The 20,228-nt window shown below is 35.5% G+C and overlaps 1 protein-coding gene across 1 annotated transcript in view; it reads right to left on the reverse strand.

Moving 5' to 3' along the window:
• Positions 1-200: 200 nt before the first annotated feature.
• Positions 201-20,228, reverse strand: part of LOC149801981 (lon protease homolog, mitochondrial-like) — an 85,577-nt gene continuing 65,549 nt past the window's right edge. The window contains exons 8-9 of the mRNA XM_089956378.1: positions 15,630-15,794; positions 201-3,290 (exon numbers count right to left, since the gene is read on the reverse strand). Of these exons, the coding sequence (XP_089812504.1) occupies positions 3,135-3,290; positions 15,630-15,794 (321 nt within the window). The 3' untranslated portion in view covers positions 201-3,134. The remainder of the gene's footprint in view (positions 3,291-15,629; positions 15,795-20,228) is intronic.

Below are 20,228 nucleotides of genomic sequence, written 5' to 3' on the forward strand. Positions count from 1 at the left end.
ACTGGGATATATGAGATAACCCAAATAAGGAAAAACTGGATATACCAAATGATTGATATGAGAAGATGGTGATCAAACATTAAGAATGATCATGGTCTGGAGAACTGAAGCAATACTAATGGACCTCGGAAAGGAAACAACTCCAGAAATATTACTATTCACTGTACTTTTTACTATGACAAAAATACTACTGCTCTAAATAACTTTGAAACTTTTATTTCACTTATAATGACACAGAATTTCTACAAACATTTAAAACAATATCTGATAAAATTATCATGATTTCTTTTTAAAAGCTATTTTATACAATAACTACAAATATTATCATCAGTGAGTAAATCAGGTATATTTATTTGCACAAAATTAACATGCAAGACCAGTGAACCTACATTGTATTTAATTATAGTAAGCCCATAAAGTTTGTTACTATTGTTAGCATGAACTTATATTGGTAATAGACAAACGACACTATGCCATGAGCATAGTGGGTTTGAATTCACTTTAAGAGAACTTGTGCCACATGCCCTCAGAAATATTTCTTTGGCATGTAGGCAAAATGAATTACTTAAAGAAGCACTCATCATACATTGGTTTTAGCAAGCACAATGGTCACTTATATAATGCTATAATGCTAATCCTGGGAGCCATAAAGAATTACAAGCAATGCTGAAAAGAATAGCTAAATATTTGAATTTGTTTACCAAGCAAATAGCCAGGTACCTTCTACCAGACAAAGCTGTCAGTCATTCTGACATGACACAGCAGTCAATCATGCTGACATGACACAGCACTCATGCTGACATGACACAGCAGATAATCATGCCAACATGACACAGCAATCCATCATGCTGACATGATACAGCAGTCAATCATGCTGACATGACAGCAGATAAGCGTGCTGATATGACAAAGTAGTCAATCATGTTGACATGACACAGCAATCATGCTGACATGATTCACAGTAGTATTTTTGAAGCATTCTGTACAAGAAACATGTAAAAGTAAATTAGTTAACAATGGAAAACTTCAAACTGCTAAATCACATGAAGTTCAAGCACCCATTCATAAGGTAATCAAAATGCCAAATTCTTAAAGAGTCTTACAGTTCACGATATCACCAAATCGATTCATTATCATTCAGGCAATCTTTAAATAGACAACATTAAGAATTTCATGCTGACAAAGAACAGGGATATGTTAAAGTCAACAAGCCTTTATATAAAGTAACCTAAAGGAAAAACATTGAGAAATAAATGAATCACTGACACTGTGCATACATTATCCTAAATTGTTCACACTCTGCTCAAGTTCCAAAACAGTCAAACTGTGATTTTCATTGTGAATAAATCACTTCCTACATAAAATTTTGGGCTAGTCTGTGACTTTAACTGAAATGGAGTTATTGACCCTTTTCACCTATATTTGATCTTCTGCACTAAACAAATCTTTTGGTTGTACTGATTTGGAGGATAAACAGAGCAATATAACACCTTCATTTTTGGATTATTAATACAAATTCAAAACGAAAAAGGAAATATTGAACCTCATCCAAATGTATTCCACAAATATTAAAATAGGAAAATTTTGGGTATTCATCACAGCTCTAGTTGTAAGTGGTCACCTTATACTAAGACAAATTTAATATCAAAAGAACATTATCCTGTGAGGTACCTGTGTTTTATGGGCTTTATCCCATTAAGTACCTTTGTATACAAGGGCAAGTTTAATATCAAAACACATTATCCCATGAGACACCTGTGTTACATGTGGAATTATCAAAAAATGTACCCGTGTTATACGAAGAACTGTGCTATACTGAGATCGTTTACAGTTAGGGTCCAATGTACTTTTGAGTTCTATCTTGACTTGGTTGCTGAGGACCTGGACAAGGGATAAGCAGCCTCAATAATTCTGGGTAATGTATTAAGATATTGTTGTGATCCTATTAAAATATGCTTATCAAGTACAGCATTTATTTGTGTAAAATGTGTATCTTACATTGAAAACTCAGACCTTCTTGCACAGTCTGTGCCAGTATCTACACTTTATGAAATCACAACCAGAACAAACAATACAGGCCATAATTAAGTGTATTTTGTAACGGCAGACCTGAGTCTACCATGCTGGTAGCGGAGTCTATTCTTTATACATTTATAAATCTTATATTTAAGGTAGAAACATATCCAAAAATTAGACAACTGGTTTGTGGCAGGTTTTACAACATCAATAAAAGGATAAAAATTTCTTTGAAACCTTGACAGAATTGATTACTCCAAAAATATATGTATAACATATTACCTCTGTTAAAGGTTAAGTTCAGGTGATCATGTTATAATGCATCATAAAATGGTCTAAAAGGACCAATGCTTTCAGACTTGTATGCTGTTCTCAAACACAAATCTGTTGCTAAGCAATTTGAAGGAGGCAAACTGTAAATTTGTTTACTAAGCTGATTTGTTTTTCAAATAAAGTACCACAACTGGGTCATGTATACCTGGTGAAGTTAGAAAATATTCCAGTTTATCTCTTTGACATTAAATATACAGTTCTAACATTCATGGTTCTGCATTAGAGAAAGTCACTAGAGGTTTATTTCATGCACAGGGACCTATACATATTCTTTTGCTTGTCAGAAACTAATAACATTCAAAATATCCTGCAAAACATTTTCAAAATCTGGATGTGAGAAATAAAATACTATTTTGTTCAAATATCTTCTAACATGAAATCATTGGTAAAATCTGCTCTAAAATAAAACAAGCATGTCCTGATACTCCTAACTTCCTTGCTTTACTATGCACTAGAGAATTCATAAGTATTGGGACCACTAACTAACAATACAACAGTGTCTCCTGCTGGTAATTTATTCCTGCATTGAATAAAAGTCAAGTATTAAAACTGACATTTAGGAAAATCTATGTCAGATCATTGATCAGACCTTTCTGGCTATTTATCAACATGTTCCAGTCAAATGAAGAAGGTCAGACCTTTCTGGCTATTTATCAACATGTTCCAGTCAAATGAAGAAGGTCAAACTGCTGATGCTGCACCTTTCCTCATTAAGTGTAGAATGCTTAACAGACACAATTATCCACTGATCAGTTGGATATGTCAGCTTGTACTACTGACAAATGTTAAATATTAATATCAGGGAAAGCAATCTTAAACACTTGTTGATAATGGCTGACAAAGTGCACCTCCAGCCCCTCACTGATGAACTTGGGTAAGTCAGAGAAGTCTTTCTTGTTGTCCTCAGGAAGAATGATGGTAGTCACCCCTGATCGTTTGGCCTGAAAAGACAGAAGCAGGTCATTATCTTATTTGTAATATTATTGTGGCTACTCTGTGGTTGCTGAGTGGTCTAAGGCAATCACCTTTACATATAGCTGACATCTCACCTCTGTCCATGTGTGTTCGGATCTCAACACAGCCAATGTGAGAATGTAAGAAAGCTTGCCTGTAAATTTCTGTGGGCCGGTGGTTCTTACAGGGACCATCCTCCACAAAATATATTGGCCACCATGTATGTGCTGAAAAAAGGTACCTAAGTAACCAACTCAAGCTCAACCAAAGTGAACCATGCAGTTGTTCATTGATTACATCAATTCAGCAATCAGATGCTGTCCAACCTGTTTTAAACAACTATCTGTGGTACAGCCTTCCATGTCAGGTTCAAGTCTTGTACAACACAGCTGATGGACCTTGAGCATGTGGCTAAACAGATGACTGTTTATACAGGTGTCTTTACAGGCTGGTTTAACTGTATAGTAATGCATGTGTATGCATGCACATGCAATGATTAGCGTTGTATATTTATTACGTGAAAAAGACACCTTTAATAATATTCAACTAGAATAGTAAATACCCTGGTCACTTTGGGTGAGCTAGACTTGACAGTTTTGAAATTCAACAACCAAATCTGGAATGTATGCCTAAAATACAAGTCATTTTGGAAGTATTGGTTTTTATAGAAACAACCAATAATATTAAAGTGAGAATATTAAAGTGAGAAATACAAATCCATGCATTCAAACTTATTCTGAAGTCACACAGGCACACACATTTGTGAAACTATGCAATTCTAGGAACTTGAAAACATGGTAATCAAATTTTACAAGTACAGTAGCTAAAATGTACACTGCATAGATTATATATATATATATATATATATATATATATATATATATATATATATATATATATATATATATATATATATATATATATATATATATATATATATATATATAAATAAAAGGGGTTCACATAGGGATTATTTGTCACATTTTTTGGAAATTGTAAATTTGGTAACAGTTGCTTTTGGGAAGATTATTATTAAATTTTTGGGGATTTTAGTCAATGTGTCCATAATTATTGCAGATCAAAACATTTTTGTGTGTGCTAACTTGAAGGCCCTGATGCATGGACACTGTCAGACATGATCGTTCAGTGTTTTGTTTTCTTTTTTTAAAAGATAAATAATTTTTCTTTTAATTCTAGGTAATAACAGTCAATGAAGGAATTTGTTTGGGTCAAACATGGTAGAATTCTGTAGAAAAATGGTTTTAGAAATCAATTTATATGTTCATTGGTTTTACTGTTCCTAGTAATTGTAGTCATATCTAAAGGCAGAGTTACATAACTGGTATAAAATTGAATACCCTATTGCTGTTTGATAAACCCTGAGGCAAATTTTTTTGGTAAGTTGTACAAGTGAACTTCCTTCCAATTTAATTCAAACATATCTGTAGCATGTCCGAGGTATTACATCTGGAACTGATATAGTTTGCTACCTGATAAGCAGAATACACTTGACAGCAATGAGAAAAAGTTTGTGTTTGATCTCTGATGGCAAATACATCCATTAATTTAGCATTGACATAACAATGACTTTAATGCTTACAAAAACTGGACTGCATCTCAGTTCCAAATCCGCATAGAAGTGATATAATTCAATGCTCACAAGGTTTTTAATACTTGTTATCATACTTAAGTACACCTAACTCATTCTGACACCCAGGCACTCCCCCACTAACAAATCAACAACTATGATCAATTTTTTTCTTCCAATAATTCAGAAAAATGCAGATTTATCCTTGTAAATCAAAACATCACAAAATTCAGATCACTGTAGTCATTAGTGTGGAAAAAAATTCCTATCAAGAAACCAACAAGTGAAATTTAACATTTTTTTTCTTTAAATAAATTGAAATTTACAAAGCCAAATACAACTGCACAGTATTAGCAATAAACTGGTTTTACAGTGAGCTCAAACAGTTTAAACAGTATGATATCAATTACCTAACAGTTTATACAGTATGATATTATCTAGCAGTTTATACTGTGGAATATGAGTCATCCAACAGTTTATCAGCCAGATGTTAATTATATTGCAGAATACCAATTATCTAACAGTTTATACAGTAGAATGTCAATATAACAGTTTACACAGTAGAATGTCAGTATAACAGTTTATAAAGTAGAATGTCAATTATCTAACAATTTATACTGTAAAGTGTCAATTATCTAACAGTTTATACAGTAGCATGTCAATTATCATACAGTTTACACAGTTGAATGTCAATATAACAGTTTATACAGTAGAATGTCAATTATCTAACACTTTATGCACTAGAATGTCAATTATTTAACAGAATGTCAATTATTTAACAGTTTATATAGTAGAATGTCAATTATATAACAGTTTATACAGTAGAATGTCAATATACCAGTTTATACAGTAGAATGTCAATTTAACAGTTTATACAGTAGAATGTCAATTATCTAACAGTTTATACAGCTGACTGTCAATGTAACAGTTTATACAGTAGAATATCAATTATCTAACAGTTTATACAGTAGAATGTCAATTAGCTAATAGTATATACTGAAGGGTGTCAATTATCCTCATGCTAGCTTTCAGGCTTGTTTGATTGTACCAACACTCATCATCCCCTCAAAGAATCTATCCCATTTGATTTTAATTAATAATCCAGATTAACAATTTTCCAGACAATATCACTGACCCTTCATGTCTCTTATAAATAGTGTTTTGCCACTGATGGTTTTTAAAGGTGTTAGATACAGTGAACCCAGAAATGGGATTTAATTTTATTGAAGGTGATATTTGTCTAATTAAAGATTGCAATCTCATTTAAATGGCATGCTTTATCCTTTTATGTATGTATAATGTCAAGTCTTGTTTATACAACTTCCATTACTTCAAATATGAAAATTACATCTCTCCAACAATTTTTAGAGTAGTTTCTATTTCAAGACATACTGCTCCGGTGGCCTAGTGGTTAGAGAGTCTGCCTCACATGCAGGAGGTCGTGGGTTCGATCCCCGGCTGAGTCATATCAAAGACTTATAAAACTGGTACTAACAGATGCCTTGCTTGGCACTCAGCATTAAGATGTTAATGTTAGGACTGGTTGGCCTGGTGTCAGGATAATGAAACTAGGTGGGACATCATGCTACATGTCTGTAGCATGATGCCCCAGTGCTAGACATCACTATAAGCTGCCACATTGCAGACATCGTAACGATATAACTGAAAAATTGTTAAAGCTATGTTAAAATCCAAATTACGTACATGCACACACACACTATTTCAGGACTGGCTATTGAAAATATATAGGAATGACAAAGTACATATGTAGTTGTTTACTGGCATTTCAACATGGCTTTCTATCACTCAATAGTCCTTTTTTGTTTTTATACTACTACAAACTGACATGGAATACACAAAACATGATATAATACTGTAAAAACAATTCTGTTTTGCACATTTTTTAACCAGAGTAGCAGTTTATTACATTATTTCTGGCTAGATACTTGTGTTTTGATAAGTCAAAGGGAGTTACATGACGATCTGGTATAAAACCACACCAGGCCAGTATGACATAATCTGATGTTGCAAATGACATAGTTTGGTCATAAAGTCTATCAATGCTTCTCACTTAAGCTTCTACAGGAAAGGGGATAATGTGCCAACAAATTGGTAACATCATGGTAGAGTCTGTTGGTGATCTGGTATGGAATGATAGCAAGACAGCAGAAACTTTACCTGGCCTTGACGTTGCAAGTCAAATTTTATCATAGACTTGGTATCATTGTATGCCAAGTAATTAATAAACCATGTACCTAATTAACTGATTTGTACAGTCCATAAAGGCTGCAGAGATTGTTGCACAGCTATGGTTTACAAGATGCAATAATACATGACTTTTCTGCAGGTCATTCAAATTCACTAATCTGCAGTGGCGTCACTAGGGTTGGTGTGACACAGTGTGGTAATTCATGGTAACCCCCCTTCTGCACAAAAATTAAATTTTTTTTATAGACAGTCATGTGCAATAACTATTGATGTCACCCCCATGAACCTCCTTCCTGCACAAAAAATTCAACAATTTTATAGACAGTCATTTTGGTGTCACCCCCTCTGATGGTGGCACCCGGTGCAATCTGCACCCCCCACCCCCCCATGATGCCACTGCTGATCTGTATTACTGTTACGCTATTGCAAATAACAGCTGGAGTCAGAATGATCAGGCCAGTCTATACTTAATCAGCAAAGAATGGTTTTCAATCTATCCATCTACTCACACCAACCATGTAACCATGGGATACATGAAATCAACCATTCAGAATTAACTTGACTCGGCAGAATCTGCTACACATGAAAAGTTCATTCTAATTAGGATTTGGAACCTAATGCCTTCTGAAATAGACTAGTTAGGCTTTTTCACAGGAAATTAAATGTCGGAGGCCAAAGAGTACAATCCAATCATCCATACTAAATTTATGAAAACAGGACGTGAGGATGCAACAGACTGTTACAACCTGGGATGTGGAAGCTGAAAGGTCTGGAAAAGTTATCATGCACAACTAAAGAGCAGTTTTCCTGGCTACAGAATCTGAGACAAATGAAAAGTTTACCAATACTGAAGACTGGAATAAGAAGTTATGCAACTCATTAACAAAATACACACAAATGATCAATAAAAAACATAAGCTTACATAAAACCAATCACAAACAGCAGATAAAGAAACTCAAAAAAGTGTGATTACCAACAAATCCACTATACACCACAATTTATTTATCACTGATTTTTTTTGGAGAAAGAGAGAGAGGGACTGAAAGGAAATTAAGCATAAATGTCAAAACATATGACATCCAGTGTAACCAAGAGCTAAATGTGTTCCAGGGAAGGTCAAGAAACAATCTGCCAAACTTATTAAAAGGTACCTTACGTCATTTATCGAATCAATACAATGAAAATTTGTCTTAAAAGTCAAACAGTCATAACCACATTTCCTAATAATTGTGATGGTTTTCTAAACATTTTTGGATTTATAACAGTGGACCCATGAAACAAGGTAGCAAAATAAACAGTGAGAAAGAAATACATTTTCTATCTAATCCAAGAGTTAGGGTTTCAATACCCAATCAGGCCAACCCATGTTGACTGTTTTGATGTGTCCTTTGGGAAATGCACATAGCTCCCTTTCTACATCATAATATCACCAATAATGTTTTGAAGTGCCGGTATACTCCCAACTCCATACCATGTCTTTATTACAACTGAAGCAGAATTATAAAGGAAATGTATTCAGCATTAATTTCTTGCCTCCAAAAAACGAAACTTCCCATACCAGTTCCTCTGTGATCTGAATATGTCTGGAGACTGGCAATGTTTTATAGGCTTCATCATATGTCTGTTCTTATCCTAATAGAACCCTTTTATTATGGTCACCTCTATTAATATAGCCAAAGTTTTGCTCCCAATTGTGTCTTGTCTAGTGAAGTTTCAGTTTATGAGAAAAAATATAATATACACATGATAGTACAACATGCTGCATTTTACAAGAGGAAAATGTAATTTGATGGCCTCATTCAGACATGGAATAAATCTTTTGGAGCTTTTGACTGGTTTACTATTCTATTGATCTATACTGTATCGATTAATTTTATATGATAATAATAATATGATACCAAGCATCTTTAGCCAATAACAATGTAATCAATATACAACATAAAATCCATCCTAGTTTTTAGTCCTCTGATAAACTATAATTATATATTTTTTCTTAATAATGGTTTTGGTTTGGTTTGGTTTGATGTTACTGTGGTGCAGAAAAACAAATAGGTGCATTAAGTAAATTGGGAGTAAAGTGTCTTGCCAAAGGACACACCAAGGTATCCAACAAGGGCTGATCCAGATTCAAACCAGCATGCTAACCACTAAAGTCACTGTGGCTCCTACCTACATTAGTCACTTCATGTGACATGCAGGAGAGTGAATCAGACCTATTCCATACTCTTATGACAAACAGGAGAGTGGATCACGCTTATTCCATACTCTTATGACACACAGGAATGTGTATCGGGTCTATTCCATACTTGTCATTCTAGAACATGTTGCAAATACATGACTTGGCATTTTTTAAAAATTTTGTACAGGCTTGGTACTTGGTGATGTTGTAGGGTTTAAGGTCATTTTTCAACACAAGATAGACATGGAGGCCAGTATTAATGGTGGAGGAAGAACCCAGGAAAACCCCAGAAAGAACCACCGACCCACAAGAAGCTACTGGTAAGCTTTCTCACATATCCACATTGGCCAAATCCAAGACTCAAACCAACACAGACTGAGATGAGATGGCAGTAATCTGTAACGGTGAGTGATTTAGACCACTCAGCCAATTGGGACCCCAAGCTTGATACTAAAATGGGGTAATAGTTAATTGCAGTGTAATAACAAGCCCTTATTTTTTTGTGTGATCCTGTTCACAATTACAGTAGCACTTTTCAGTAATTTATTCTGATATGGAGAAAGTTTTCAGTAATTTATTCTGATATGGAGAAAGTTTTCACTTCAAAGAGCTAACATACATCTTGATGAGAGAGACCAATGAAATGTTACAAGACAGAGAATGTCCAAACTAATTTCATTTTTCTTCTGGTCAGACAATGTTTCGGTTGCCCAGGAGAAAAGGTATTTTCAAGTGGTGAAGAACACTGATGACTGATGTTATAACACATTAATGCATTGAATGAGATTGCTGAAGCAAATCTTAAAGTTTGTGATCAGCAGCAACATTTCTCTGAAGTCAGATTTTTACTCAATATATAAAATGCAAAACATGATTATTTTAGTTGATGGAATAGTGTTCAAGTGTATTCATTTTTGAAGATTTGGGATTCAGAAAGCAAAAGGCTGTCATCAGATCAAAACTACAAGTTGATAGAGTTTTACATTGTCAAACATGGCAGCAAGAGGGAACATTTGATTCTTTGCACATACTGCAAACAACATAAATGACTAAGTGTAGCATGTACATTGAAATAGAGCACCACCTGTATGTAGCATATCTGACATGCTGAAATGAACATTCAGATTTGTTCTCTTTATTATTATTTATTTTGTTAAAATATTGACTATTAATTGACCCATGCTTTTCAGGATCGTTTAAGCCACAAAACAGATTAGTTGAAAGATATTAATAAGCACACACTCATGTTTGCACAGTTGATTTGTGTTCATAATTTTTTAAAATTATAATTAATACCCAAACTGTGCAGAGGTATGTTCTCCATCTTTCCGCAATGATATGATCAAATGTAATATCTACACATACATACATAGATACATACAAGAGCCAAACATCCATATCTCGTGGTCAATATCAGACATATCTTTGACAATGCTAACATTGTGGTCATCATAAACAACTCAGTTCTGACCAGGATTTGCTCTGAGAATCCATCAGGGAAGTTTGAACAACAGTACCGTCTCTAGTGAATGCAAAAATGAACAATAATGACACTTGCATTACTTTCAAATCTCCTACTGAACTACTGAGAGCAGTAAAGACTTCATCAAATTAAGCATATTTTTTGCCATCCAAAGGATTTTAGCACTGAAACTTTATGTTTGGTGAGTGTGGGAATATGTGTCTGGGAATATGGCAGGCATGCATTCAAAATGAATATTTTAAGCATCATAGCCGATTGCCACCAACCTTCATTAACAGCATGCATGCCACCAGAAACTCAATACATCAAGACACCAACCCAACCAAAATGATGATTAAAAAGTGCAACATTCCGTTCAGGCAAAAACGAGCTCGAAACCACCCAGCAGGTAAGAAAATACATATACTCATCGAAGAAATTCAACTATCCGGAATTCAAGCAGAACAATACAAAATCAAAGATCCTATCTCTTGGAAAAACGGCACGCCCAAAATAAACCTGTCTGCCCAGAACCTATGATCCAAACTACAAAACCCACCAAAAATACTAACAGAAATCCAGAAAATCATCAAAGAAGCTTACTCTGGATTTCTTAAAATCTACACAGACAGATCTAAATCGAAAGAACTAAACAGAACTGCTGCTGCAATAGTGGTGCCGCAACAACAAATTGAATTTGGTGCAAGACTCCCAGATGGCTGCTCCATCTACATAGCAGAACTCTGGCCAATAAATGAAGCCCTCAAATGGATTAAGACCCAAAACCACAGTCAACACGTCATTATAACAGACTCTTTAAGTGTACTCAAATCCTTAGAGACTGGCATGTCAAAAAGTAGAGCAAATATGCTAGAAGACACTATGCTGTCCATCAGGGAGATCGAAGATAAAGAACAAACCATCAAATTCCTATAGGTACCTTCTTACATTAATCTGATTGGCAACAATAAAGCTGACCGAAGGGCAAAATACAATCTCCTGAACAATGCAACAGAACAATTTAACTACAGTGTGTATGAGATATATAGCCAGATAAGAAAAAAAATGAACAAGAAATGGCAGCAGGTCTGGGACAACACCAACAAGGGCTGACATTTATACCGACTGCAAAAAGAGGCCACAAGGGTAATCAAGACACCTAAAATCCTGGAAATCGTGGACATCCGAATTATCAATAGGATCAAAACAGGAAAAACTTTACTCTGAAACAGCTTTGGGAAACATCTAAGGAAGGAATTGAACCAAACTACTAACTGTCCACATTGCCCTGCTGCAGAAACAATGGACCACGTATTCAACACCTGTCCCAGATACCATAATCAACAAGTTGGTTTCTAAGATTACCAAAAGAAAATTAATTCCCCTACAACATACCCTGAATTTTTGGATGAGGTACACAACAAAAACATCGATACCACATACATGCACATAATAATGTATCTCAAACACATTAGTAAACATGGCAACATATAAATACACCCACAAGTAATTATAATAACAATTAATAGAAGGGGTAAAGCAGTAAGGTAAGACTGCTAGCTGAAGCGCAAGCCCATTGTTGTTGGTTGTGTGTTTTTTGTGTGTGTTTTTTGTTCTTTTTTCCGCATGTAGGCATGCAGCTAACACAATACTAACCATCATGGTCTGAGAAAAACAACACATATTCCCATAACTATGTATACATATTATAAAGGTGGCAAACCCCCACCATCAGGCCCAGATACACATGGCAACAAGAGTGGTGAGATATAAATAAACACAAAAAATTCTTGAGCCCCAACCATCTTAAGACTATAAGGTGACCTAAGCCCAGTCATCAGGCACCCCACACAAGGTGGATCTAATTAAACAACAACAACACAATCCCCCAATTATTAACATGATATGTAAATCCAACACTGATACTCAGACCAAACACTAATTTATACAACAAAAAGGGGCACAATATACCTTCCAAATTTAAGATAGCTATTAAATAAAGAATCAGGGCGATAAAAGACCAGTCGCAAACATCAAGATCTAAGGCAATGGAAGTAGAGTCGAAGCAGAACAGCAAACTCAGCAAAACAGCCAAACACTACAACAGCACAAAGAAAAAGAAAGAAGGTAACACAGAATGAAGAAGGAGTAAAGAAGGAAACGGACATCGACTTTCAAATAACCAATTTATGAGGTTCTTCCTTTGGCTACTGAAGACCTCTTTCTATAAAAGCTCTATCCCCACAATCCTAACTCGATCCTTTGTATACCACCATCAAAAGTGAAAACCGAAAGTAAACACAGCGTGACCCAAACATGTATAGGGTGCCTGACACCCAGCTGACTGACAACATTCTGGAAAATCAAAAGTACACCATGTACAACAAATTCCAACTTTAATTAAAAATAGTAATGAAATTACACAACTCAAAGAATTAGGAATATTACACGAGTGGCTTACACACCATTGGAATAGATTTCTGTCCACCAGTACAACTGGACTTGATTTGATCTTATGCACTTTGCCATTTCTGGGCATACAGCTTTCCTGTGGCATTTCATGTCCTGCGGGTCCCTTGCCTCCTGTCCTCGGCCAAACATATTCATAAATTAAAAAGTGCAACATTCGCACATAGAAGCGGGCCTCTAGTGGCTCCATTCCTACAGTCCCGATCAATTGAAAATCTCGACCTTTGAGACTTAACCAGTTGCGAAAGCACTCGCTTAGGCGACTTAATCCTTTAATTGATTGATTGAATATGTTGATATAATTCATTTATAAAGTAAGTACACCAATCTCTTGAGAACTCACACCCTCATAACTTATAAACCTGCTTATATTGCTGGGTCAGGCATGGATCCCATTTGCTTTTTGGGTCTAGCCACAGAATTGACATCTACTTACTGAATGTGAAGAATATCTCGATCAAACTCAGAAATGAAACTTTCGTATGTTGCTGATTTTATTATCAGAACACTGGTTAGTGCCCAGAAATCAAAATGAACATCACGAAATTCACAACTTTTAAAAGGATGATACATTCTGTTAAATTTTTCATTACTAAAACAATATTCTCAGCACACAGAAAATATAAATATTTGATGAATTCTCAATCCATGAAAATGTCAGTAATGCCTACTCATTACAGCACTTTAATATATACCAATTAAATAAGCTAAATTAGTGAAATTCATGTTTTAGTTATATTCTTTTGAATTCAGTTTCAGTGTCATCATCTAAATACAACATGTTAAAAGCATTGCAGCTATGTGTTTCTGTGAGAATCTAATTAAGCGTCGACTGTGCTTTCATCTCCAATTTGCATAAGTGTTTGTTGCATTGTTACAATCAAATAAATGTAGATTTGTGTTGTATTATCATGTTAATTACTCATTTTTTATCATTTCAAATAATGGGAATGAAATCAAAAAAGTTAAAAAGGCAAAATCCTACATGCATGTGAGCCAGTGGTCATGGTATTGTGTTAAATTGACTCATTTTAATTTACCGAAGAACATTGTTATAAATAGTATTACATCAGTAACAAGATTAAACTATCTAACATTATTCAGTTGTTAACCCTACGAATTTACAAATGTGACTGAGGATAGCATATGATTCAAGTGAAATGAGGGCTTGGTGAATGAAAAACTTTGTTTCACAGACAATCATTATTTCATGAAATAAATATCCCTACTTTTTGAAAAAAGGAAAATCTTGTTTTATCTGGAATCAATAATAACACTAAGAAACATCCACATTTATATGCAAAAAGAAGTGATGTAGTACACAATGTCTGGAAGGTACATGTGGTGATGTGCTGAAACCTCTTAGAGTAATGTTCTTAATGATCTTTCATAGGCTGTTTATCCTTAAAAAATGGTAATTTCATTAGAAAAAGTTATTTACTGACAAGTATTCCCAACATGATGTAAAATGGAGTATCAAACAATTAAACGGCCTCCCCCACCCCCACTGATGTCCATCAGTGATGGCACCCCCTTCTTAATTTTTCAGAGATCTTTTGATAACTTATGCCCATGATTATACTGCAGACTGTTTTGGGCCCCGATCTGAGCTCAAGTTATCAAGAGAGAGGTGTTATGTTAAAACATGACTGGTTGAAATCAAGTTGACGTAATGACCTAGAAATGTTCTAATTCTTTTGGACAATGGACAATCTTCATTATTATGGCACTGTGTGTAGCTCTCTAGAATGGAGATTTGACCAAACTGATCATTTTGTATGAAAGCCGGTGAAAAGAAATTACATACTTATGTAAATATCAGCTTTACTGTGATGATGTATTAATAAATTTGCCATGTAATAGAACATAATATTTTCATGGTTTTGAGTCATTTTCATATCAAGCTTGCATGTGGTTCTCTAGTAAATGCATAAGGCAGTGTAGTTGAGATGTGTACTTTGTCAAGTACAATGAGGACAGGGGCAAGCAACTATTGCATCTCACTCCATCCCTGCATGGGCAATGTTTTCCTGAGCCCTGTTCACATTCAGTGAGGGTGTACATGCCAATATGATTTTATATCTGCTGATGCTAGGGCAAGTACAATTGCTTACCTCTAATTTGTAGTGGGAAGCTAAAATTCTTTTTTCCTGGTAAAAAAAATTGCTTCAAACATATTTTGCTGAATTGCACACAATTTTCACATTACAACTTTCAAAACAGTGAATATATTTAAACATATTCAAGTCCCAATAATATATTTTATTCACTTATGATGTAGTTGCTGGTACATCAACATTTATTGGAAACTGTTTCATACAGTGTTATCCTTATTTCTTATATGGATAGCATAACTGACTATATCAACATGTTTATGCATTCTGAAATAAAAGGTCTGAATACACTATCATCTACTTACTGCTATTGTTTTCTCTTTGATTCCTCCTACTGGCAGAACCTTGCCTGTCAGTGAGATTTCTCCAGTCATTGCCAGGTTATGCTTGCAGGGCTTATTCACAGCTAGGGACAACAGGGCTGTTACTATGGCGATACCTGCACTTGGGCCATCTTTTGGAGTAGCACCCTGTAAGGGAAATAAAATGGCTCTTGCTAAAAAAAATTGCAAGGGGTAACCATTCCTCTTTTTCATATACTGAGTTGCAGAAAGTTTTCATGTGACACTGACTTAGACAGGCAACCTGGCTAGCATAAAGGAAGTTCCATTAAGAGCCCCAATTCCATTTACTCCTGTAAAATTTGGTCAAAGATCAAAACTGACCAATATTATACCTAACCAAAGTGTGATGTTCAGATCTACAAGAAGAGTGATAGCAGCTAACTACCACTCATCTGTCATCTCAAGTTATACCTGCCATATCACAGAACTCATCTGTCATCTCAAGTTATACCTGCCAAATCACAGAACTCATCTGTCATCTCAAGTTATACCTGCCAAATCATAGAACTCATCTGTCATCTCAAGTTATACCTGCCAAATCACAGAACTCATCTGTCATCTCAAGTTATACCTGCCAAATCACAGAACTCATCTGTCATCTCAAGTTACACCTGCCAAATCATAGAACTCATCTGTCATCTCAAGTTATACCTGCCATATCATAGAACTCATCTGTCATCTCAAGTTATACCTGCCATATCAAAGAACTCATCTGTCATCTCAAGTTATACCTGCCATATCACAGAACTCATCTGTCATCTCTAGTTATACCTGCCATATCACAGAACTCATCTGCCATCTCAAGTTATACCTGCCATATCACAGAACTCATCTGTCATCTCTAGTTATACCTGCCAAATCATAGAACTCATCTGTCATCTCTAGTTGTACCTGCCAAATCATAGAACTCATCTGTCATCTCAAGTTATACCTGCCAAATCACAGAACTCATCTGTCATTTCAAGTTATACCTGCCAAATCACAGAACTCATCTGTCATCTCAAGTTATACCTGCCATATCACAGAACTCATCTGTCATCTCAAGTTATACCTGCCATATCACAGAACTCATCTGTCATCTCAAGTTATACCTGCCATATCACAGAACTCATCTGTCAACTCAAGTTATACCTGCCAAATCACAGAACTCATCTGTCATCTCAAGTTATACCTGCCAAATCACAGAACTCATCTGTCATCTCAAGGTATACCTGCCAAATCACAGAACTCATCTGTCATCTCAAGGTATACCTGCCAAATCACAGAACTCATCTGTCATCTCAAGTTATACCTGCCAAATCATAGAACTCATCTGTCATCTCAAGTTATACCTGCCAAATCACAGAACTCATCTGTCATCTCTAGTTATAGCCGCCATATCACAGAACTCATCTGTCATCTCTAGTTATACCTGCCATATCACAGAACTCATCTGTCATCTCTAGTTATACCTGCCAAATCAAAGAACTCATCTGTCATCTCTAGTTACACCTGCCAAATCATAGAACTCATCTGTCATCTCTAGTTATACCTGCCAAATCATAGAACTCATCTGTCATCTCAAGTTATACCTGCCAAATCACAGAACTCATCTGTCATCTCAAGTTATACCTGCCAAATCACAGAACTCATCTGTCATCTCAAGTTATACCTGCCATATCACAGAACTCATCTGTCATCTCAAGTTATACCTGCCATATCACAGAACTTATCTGTCATCTCAAGTTATACCTGCCAAATCATAGAACTCATCTGTCATCTCAAGTTATACCTGCCATATCACAGAACTCATCTGTGATCTCAAGTTATACCTGCCAAATCACAGAACTCATCTGTCATCTCAAGTTATACCTGCCATATCACAGAACTCATCTGTCATCTCTAGTTATACCTGCCAAATCACAGAACTCATCTGTCATCTCAAGTTATACCTGCCAAATCACAGAACTCATCTGTCATCTCTAGTTATACCTGCCATATCACAGAACTCATCTGTCATCTCTAGTTATACCTGCCATATCACAGAACTCATCTGTCATCTCTAGTTATACCTGCCATATCACAGAACTCATCTGTCATCTCTAGTTATACCTGCCAAATCATAGAACTCATCTGTCATCTCTAGTTATACCTGCCAAATCACAGAACTCATCTGTCATCTCTAGTTATACCTGCCAAATCATAGAACTCATCTGTCATCTCTAGTTATACCTGCCAAATCACAGAACTCATCTGTCATCTCTAGTTATACCTGCCAAATCACAGAACTCATCTGTCATCTCAAGTTATACCTGCCATATCACAGAACTCATCTGTCATCTCAAGTTATACTTGCCATATCACAGAACTCATCTGTCATCTCAAGTTATACCTGCCAAATCATAGAACTCATCTGTCATCTCTAGTTATACCTGCCAAATCATAGAACTCATCTGTCATCTCAAGTTATACCTGCCAAATCAAAGAACATCACATAAAAAGCATTATTTTTAAATACTAACTGCTACCCCCCTCCAAACAAGAAAAAGTCTTTCATAAAAAGTGGATCAACAGATGACATGTTATCATATACACTTGCTTTTAAGTAGTCTTACTGCAAACTGCACAGACCCAGATCTATTGTTGCACAATGCACCATCAGTTCTGGGTCTATGCAGTTTGAAAGGAGCAATCTGCAGAATAAAAATACCATGATCTACTGATGCATTATGCAAAGGCAGATGAACACCTATACTGTTTGCAGTTCTGATAAGTGAGTATATATTTGTTCACTGCCATTTATGATGCCAATGGGAAAATTATATGACTAAAATTGTGTGATCAAAGAACTGTTGCATGCTTTACTTGCTCAAGCACATAATGCACCTGGCCAATCTGGCCCTGCAAACACAAAACTTTTCTCAACATTTCCAGTACAGTAATAAATATTACTACATTATTCGAGTGACAAATATTACTAGAGACTTAAAAATCTTACTCAAAATGCACAAATGCAGCATTCTGAGTTGTTCTAGTGTTTCTGATTAAGATTTGGAATCAAGCAGAAGTTAATGTTGGAGGGTTGGCAAATCTGGTTTTACAGTGTTCACAAAAAATGAAAACCCATATCTACCAGTCCATTAAAGCAAAGGCTGGTCTGGTTCTATGCTGTTTAGAAGTTGAAAGTGCATTAAAAAAGGAAAAGCATTCTGAATTTCCCAATTGTTTTCCAAAACAATGGACATGACTGCATCTGATTGCTCAATTATATTCCCTTACAGGTTTGTCTGATTAAACAAGGTGGCAATTTGCTGCTTGTCAAGAAGCATTTGAAGCACTGCTGTACACTGAGTGACCTTAATCTGAAAGTTAACCATTTGAATGAACATCTCAAAGAATGAATTGTCTTGGCTTCATAATGATTCATTCCAAGGAATGAAAAAAAAAAAAATCACTCAAGGAATTTAGGAATAATAATCTAACAAAATAAAGTAACCAAAATCGTCATGCAAATTATTTTTTTTATATCTGACTCTGACACCAGGGTCAAAGAAGTGCAGATGTAAAATTGATTGTCTTGGCTTCATAATAATTCATCCCAACAATAAAGAAACTCCATCAGTGGATTTATGAAATGCGGTAAAATGTAGATCATCTATACCCATTTGGAAGGGGCCCCGAGTGGCTGAGTGGTCTAAGGCACTTTCTGTTATGGATCACTGCCATCTCACCTCTGTCTGCGTGGGTTTGAGTCTCGGATTCGGCCAATATGGGTATGTGAGAAAGCTTGCCAGTAGCTTCTTGTGGGTCGGTGATTCTTTCTGGTGTTTTCCCGGGTTCTTCCTCCACCATTAATACTGGCCCACATGTATAGCCTCGTGTGCTGAAAAATGGCGTTAAGCCATACAACAACAACAACAAAAGACCCATTTGGAGACATGGATCATGTCTGGATAATTAATCTGACATCAGATGATCAAAATTTTGATAAAAAAGTTCCACCATGCACAACTGTGAACACAAAATATGACTGCTATAAATTGGCTGACACAGATTACCTTTATCCACTGGTAATTCTGCAAGATTACATTACGTAATGCTTGGACTACAAAATGCCTTTGATTGGACCATTATGAGGTTTTAATTCTGCTAGATTAGCTTGGCATTTCTGTATGAAAAATTACAACTGGGTGTAAGATTAAACTGTCTCTTTTTGTACCTCACTATCTCCCTTCTAATTATTTTTATTTAATTTTCAATAGATAATTTCATTATTTCATAATACAACTACAATTGAATTTATAACTATACAGATGTTGGATGTCACACTCATTTGCAATGGTGGGCCTGATTTGAGATAAATGTACTTAGTCAGGCCATCTGTATAATGAACTATGATATGTGTACAAATTCGACACTAACAAGAGAGACCTGGTCTGTGGGCCACACTAACAAGTCTGGTGGTCTGTATGTCTGCCACCCCTGGTATAGATATTATTAAATCATGTTTCTTATTTCTTTAACTCTGTTCTATGTTGTTATCGTGACTGAAGAATTATATTTATTGATTTATGTACACTG

The sequence above is a fragment of the Sinohyriopsis cumingii genome, chromosome 4 (genome assembly GCF_028554795.1).
Source record: "Sinohyriopsis cumingii isolate HCF-2022 chromosome 4, ASM2855479v2, whole genome shotgun sequence".
NCBI lineage: Eukaryota > Metazoa > Mollusca > Bivalvia > Unionida > Unionidae > Sinohyriopsis > Sinohyriopsis cumingii.